This window comes from Gavialis gangeticus, unplaced genomic scaffold, assembly GCF_001723915.1.
Source record: "Gavialis gangeticus isolate Ggan-Ray unplaced genomic scaffold, GavGan_comp1, whole genome shotgun sequence".
NCBI lineage: Eukaryota > Metazoa > Chordata > Crocodylia > Gavialidae > Gavialis > Gavialis gangeticus.
The window spans coordinates 109,580,181-109,586,431 of NW_017729031.1; the positions used below are offsets into that span (position 1 = coordinate 109,580,181).

Here is a 6,251-nt window from a genome sequence, read left to right on the forward strand (position 1 = left end):
GCTATTTCACGGTCAGGGCGGCTAGGGTCTGGAACCAACTTCCAAGGGAGGTGGTGCAGGCTCCTACCCTGGGGGTTTTTAAGAAGAGGTTAGATGAACACCTTGCTGGGGTCGTTTAACCCCAGTACTCTTTTCTGCCATGGCAGGGGGTCGGACTAGATGATCTTCTCAGGTCCCTTCTGACCCTAGAAACTATGAAACTATGAAGAGTTAAAATCCCAGCAATAGCGTTAAGCCTGTGTCACACACACATACATCTACTCCTGTTGGAAGTACAGTATCACATAAAATATACAAGCTGAGCCCTGGACCTGGGCAAGGACCATTGTGAGAACATTCATCTTGGAGCTCCTGATGTGCAGTGACTTTAACCATCCTTAAGATGGCACTTTGGGAAGTGCATTTAGACCTTACTCTAAAGTCTCTGCTGTGCCCATGATCCCCTTAGCACTGGCGATTTACTGGTGGGAGAGGATGATGAGCTACAGCTCTTGATTCTCTGAGTTAATCAGCCCTAGCCCTGGCATAAAACCCTAGTGTTAGGATAGCACCTTTCTTGAGTCATGACTACAGAGTACTTTATGTTTTGGTCGAAATGACTGGGCCTGAGGTATAGTTTAGTACAGCTCCACTGCAATCGATAATGATTTACCCAAGCTGAGGCACTGGTGATACAGTCTGCATTTCATGGGAGAAGAGACTGCACAAGCTCAACTCTTCTGCAAACTTTGGGATGCCTGGATCGTACACAAGCATGACAAAAAGCCACTGTCCTAGGGACATACTAGCCTATGGGATCAGGCTTGATTGTGGAGACCTGGCCATGCCAGTCCAATCTGTGGGACATTGTAACAGGGTCCTCCCCAGGGGTGGCCACAAAGCCTCTGGAGCCCCCTTAGCCCTTGTCACCTCTGCTCTCTTTGGGGTCATCTCTCTGCCAACTCACCTGCCACTCCCTTTTTGAAAAGGGAGGCTGCTCAAGGACTCCCCAAGCTAGATCTCATGCCCATGAGTAAAGGTACCCTTATTCATCACTTTAAGGGATAATTACATGGCTTCCTCATCTCCCCTTCTCACTACATCCAAGCCTCCCTAGTTCAGGCCTGCATTCTCCTCTATCCTTCCTGGGCTCAGGCCTCTGCCTCCTTCCACCCATGCCTGGGCACTTTGCCCATTTTGGTTACTTCCAGCCCTGGGTCCCTGACCCTGTTTCCACCTCTCAGAGGCACTGGGTCCCTGGCCCTGTCTGTACCCTCCTCTGGGCTGTGGGTCCCTCCTTGGCATTTGACCTCTCTGCCTGGGCTCTGGCCCTGCTTCCTAAGCCAGTTAAGACCTGAGGAGGCTATAGGTCCCCAACCCTGGCTGTGGCCCTGCTCCTTGGCCTTGGCCCCTATCCCTCGGGCCCTGGCCCCACTCCCATGCGAGTTGAGCCCTCCATTGAGCCTACACTCTCAGTCCCTAAACCGCCAGTCTTGCTTACCCCAGCTCAGATATTAATCAGGAGCCTTATTGCAGCCTTGCTGCTCAGAAACAATTCCCTCCACAGCTCTCAGGGCTAGATTGCCTGCTCAGCTCAAGCCCTGGGCTCAGATTCTGCTGACTCAGCCACTTTTGGTCACGTGGCTCCTAATTGCCCCCCTGCCATATCTGCAGGATGCATCCCTTAAAGCAGCAAGAGCACCAAGCCTCCTGCTACAAGCATTTTGAGGTTTCAACCTTTCTTTTCATCCCACATTGCAACAAAAACCAGATTTGAAATATTCTGTGAAAGAGAACACATGCCAAGCTGGCTGATAGTCTTGTGGTTACAGCACTCACCTGGGAAACAGACTAATTTTCATGTCAGTGCTCTGCCTGATTCTGGGCATGGACTTGAACCTGGTCTCCTACGTCCCAAACAAGATCTCTAGCTAGTGGGTGGTGGACCCAAACTCCCTCTCCTGCTCTCCTGGTGGAGATGTTCCACTTCCCATGAATAATTAGCTTGTCATTGGTGACAGAGACGGATTCTATAGCTCTGTGCTCAGAATATTATTCACATGTGCTTGAAAAACCAAGGTTCAAGCCCTTTGCTCTTCTTGATTCAGAGCAGAGCCTGGAACATGTGTCTTCCACATCCCTGATGAGTGCCCCAAGTACCAACCCATTGGCTAGTCTGAAGCCTCTCAATACATCTGGTTTTGTAGAGAAATTCCATGCTAGACTCCAGAAACCTTCCCAGGCACAGCACCACCAAAACCTATGAAGGTTTCTGTGAAGAGTTCTGGTTTCAATGAATTTACAGCAGAAAAGCACAACCAGCTCTTGTCTTCAGCATGGGAAGTAATGACACTTCCTTAGGCCCCTAAGACATGAACCTGACTGAGTCAAGATGTGTTTAACCAGCCTGCACAAAAGGAGACCACAGCACTAGGGCAGGAGGAATTGACCCTTTACTCACATATACTGTTGCTTGTAGTTCTTGCCAATGTCGGGGGACCGAATCTTCTGCACTAGCATTCTGATCACATTCAGGAATATGAGGAAGTTCACCTTCAGAAGGGAAATTAAAAAATGTCTCAACTTCTGACAAGTCAATGTCATGCACCATCCCACACAGTAGCCTCCCCTATGTCCCCTGCCAGGGTCAGAGCCCTTCAAACCCAGCCCCCTCTGAAGAACTGAAGGACTCAGAGTGGGTCTCTGTCCTGCTGTCCTCACTCTACTTGCTGTGCCACCCATGCTGCTACAAAATAAAATACAGTACAGCATACTCACAAATATGGCAAAGAGAATGGGTCCCTTGATCACCCACCAGTACAGACTGGCATAATCATCCCAGCACCTAGGAGAGAGCAGGAGTCACCACAGCAGTGTTGCCAACTTGTATGGATTCATCCACATGTGGGTCCCCGCTCACATGGGGAGCTGTCATGAACCACTCTACCTTCACCCAGTCACAAAGCAGAATGGCAATGTTAGTTCTCATATGGGACTGGGTCCCTCCAGCATTGCTACTGAGCCTTTCCTGTCAGGGTCCTGTCTGAATCCAGCCAAGCACAGGAGGAATTAACAGTGGTTCCCATCTGATGGCTGTTTCATGGCACCTGTATGAGCTGAGCTTGGTGGATTTTCCATCCCAGCTCACAGGCTGCAAACACCTCACCGTGCTTTGCACAAGACTATAAGCTCTCGGGGAACACGTCTGTGTTTGTGTGTGTGTGCAAACATATGAGTGTGCATATGCATGTGCACACAGTGCCTAATCCAATGGGATCCCAATCTTAGTTACCTTCAATAATGAGAGATTGAACTCTCTAGCAGAAGCGAACCAAAGTTGTCTCTCTCTTGACCATTTTATGAGAGCTGGCATCCATATGCAAAATGGGTCTAGGAGTGCAGAGGGCTTAAAAGTCACAGTAGAGACCAAAAACTGCCAGGTATTATATTTCCTTTAAACAAAATGTCATGATTTGGGGACAATCTTATAGATTTTTTTTAAACAGCCTTAGACTCCATGTTTCAAGGTTGGGGTTGGTGACATTTGAAAAGGTCCCTGGTAATCCAGTCCCAGGCAGAAGGGAGATTGAAGGTACAAGGAAATGAAATGTGTGATGGGTGCTCTCTAAATTGTAGAGCAGGGGGAAGGAAAGGCCTGAACAATCAGGGGAAGAACATGTATCTGGGCAGAATTTCTGTGGACTGGTGACTGAATGTGGCCTAGATTGGCAGGCGGATTGGGCAATGGGCATGATGGGCACATATCTACCACCCTGGAAGTTACACTGCTAGTCTTCCCTTGTAGAACCAGAGGCTGTCATAGAGAAAGGCAGCTCAGTCCACAGGGAAAGGCCACTGCTGACCTGTCAGGGAGCCCTGGCCATTATCAGCACTCCTTAGCCCTTCTCAAGCATCCCCTATTCTCAAATTATTGAGAAAATAGTAAATCATACCTCCTCCACCCAGCTTCCTAGCAATGCAAACCAGTGTCATACCTGTTTTGCAGTCAGGAGAGATGCACAGCTGGATTCTCCAGATCCCAGCAACCTGTTTACACTGCTCAGGCACTTACATTCACTTGCACGTTTCACCCCTTCTTGTGACCCTTGTGTGAATGGGAATCTGGCCCAGTGCATTTCAGCAAGTGCCTGTGTGCCCTCATGACAAGAGGCTTTTCTTTGCCAAGTTACAGCCTTTGGTTGTGTCCCCCAAGCAGTGGGGGTGGAGGGGTGTTGACATAGGTCTCCGTCCTCAGGAGTTTTGTGGTGCTCATCCTGGACTACCTGAATCCCCAAGGCCCTGTGTTCACTTGGAACTTCCCTGGTTCAGACTAGCCATAAAAGGGAGACACTTACCCATTGTTGTCATACTGCAGCCGGGTAGCGATCCACACACTCACCGTGAGCAAAGGGACACCTTTAAGGGAAAGAGCCCTGTTACTCTCCCACAGGAAATTGGCAGTTTCTAATGAGTGAGCAGAGAGCTATTAGGCCCCCTGCCCTAGCCACTCATTGCCCTAGGGAGGAGACCCACCTCCATCCCCACAGATTTGGGCACTCCAGTCTCATGGCTACTAGTTGTTGGCATTGGCATCACAGCCTCAGGAAGCTAATGGTAGGGCAGGGGCGGGCAATTATTTCAGGCGGAGGGCCGCTTACTGAGTTTCAGCAAGCCATCGAGGGCGGCATGACAGGCAGCCAGGGGCAGATATATATTACTTTTCTAAATTTTTTAGGGGCCCCATGGGCCAGATAGAATGGCCTGGCGGGCCGCATCCGGCCCATGGGCTGCATTTTGCCCTTCCCTGTGTTAGGGGAATGTCTCCATCAGTGGTCAAAGCTTGTATCTCTCAGGGTGGGTCCTTCTCTACCTCCCAATCTTATAAAATGGGGATACGCCCAGGGTGAAGAACATGGTATCTACCTACCTACTTCTCTGTCTGTCCCCATAGAACCCCATCCATCCATCTATCCATTCATTCCTATATTCGCCCTTTTATCTATTCTGACTACCATTTGTGAAGCATGTTATGATCTTCTCATGGATGATACTAGACAAGTGTGAAGCATGTTTATCTGTCCCATCCCCACTGTGAGGATGTGCAATGCACAAGCACTTGGTGTACAAAATGCCCTATGCCCAGGCTGTCCTAAACATAGATACTTGATGCACAGCATTCCCTCTGAAGGCTCCTCTGCCCCTCCTCAGCCTGGATCAGGAGCAAACCTAGCTGAAATTTTTACAACAAAATGCTTTTTCATGAAACACTGACTTTCTACCAATTCTCTGGGGACAGGCTGTCAACATTAATGATGTGTTCCATTTTTTGCAATGTTTCTTGTGGCTTCTTTGACAACATTTTTTGAAGTCATCAGGGAAACTTTTCATTTGCCAAAAACCCATTAGTGAGAAAATAATCTATTTCAATAATCCTTTCAGTAATAATTTGGATAAAAAGGTTAATGCAAAAATGAAAAACAGCAATTGTATCCATTTTATCCCTCTCCCACAGACTGGAAAAAACACCTTGACATTTCAAACATATTTATGATAATAGCTTCTTTTTTTTTCTTCATTTTCCCACTAGTTTTAAGCAGCAGGGCTGGACTTGCCTGCCCCACAGAAACAGTAATGAACCTAAAGGCAGACTGTCTCTTTCCAAAAAGGACAGCCCCTACAGAGAAAAACTATTGAACCACGGTCTCAGTCAACATCAGTTCCGTGTATCCTAGGTGCTGTCCCAACATGGTTTTTGCTCCATGGGTCCAGGACTGTATTTTAACCTTACCTGATTTCAGTGAGAGAACATCCATTCTGGCACAGGCACTTATCTTGTCCCTGGTACAGTAGAATCAGTGTTAACCCTCACAGCACCCCATACAGATAGGGTAAGACACAGAGGGTGTGTCTACATGAGATGCTTTACTGTAGGGCTGTGCGAAGCTTCGGTCCCTGATTCGATTTGATGGAGATTCGGCCCGATTTGGTGGCCAAAACTCCAAATCCAAATAGAATCAGAGGACCCTTTAATCTCTCTGAATTGAATCAGAACCCTCTGAATCGATTTGGAGAGATTCGGAGATTCAGACATAGACACAGCTTTAAATGTTTTTTCTAAAAAACTCTAGGTAGCAGGGGCTCATGAGTGCTGCGCTGCATGGAGTGTCCCACAGAAGCACGGGGAGCTCCCCAGCGTGCTCAGCAGACCTGGAAGTGGACCTCTGGGAACATGTGGCAGAGCTCCCCTCCCTCCCCCCCCCATGCAGCCCCTG

At 48.5% G+C, this 6,251-nt stretch overlaps 1 protein-coding gene across 1 annotated transcript in view; it reads right to left on the minus strand.

The window, feature by feature from the left end:
• Positions 1–6,251, minus strand: part of LOC109302076 (vasoactive intestinal polypeptide receptor 1-like) — a 75,293-nt gene that overhangs the window by 5,983 nt on the left and 63,059 nt on the right. Inside the window, exons 8-10 of the mRNA XM_019523577.1 lie at positions 4,335–4,395; positions 2,758–2,824; positions 2,441–2,532 (exon numbers count right to left, since the gene is read on the minus strand). Coding sequence (XP_019379122.1) covers positions 2,441–2,532; positions 2,758–2,824; positions 4,335–4,395 — 220 coding nt within the window. The remainder of the gene's footprint in view (positions 1–2,440; positions 2,533–2,757; positions 2,825–4,334; positions 4,396–6,251) is intronic.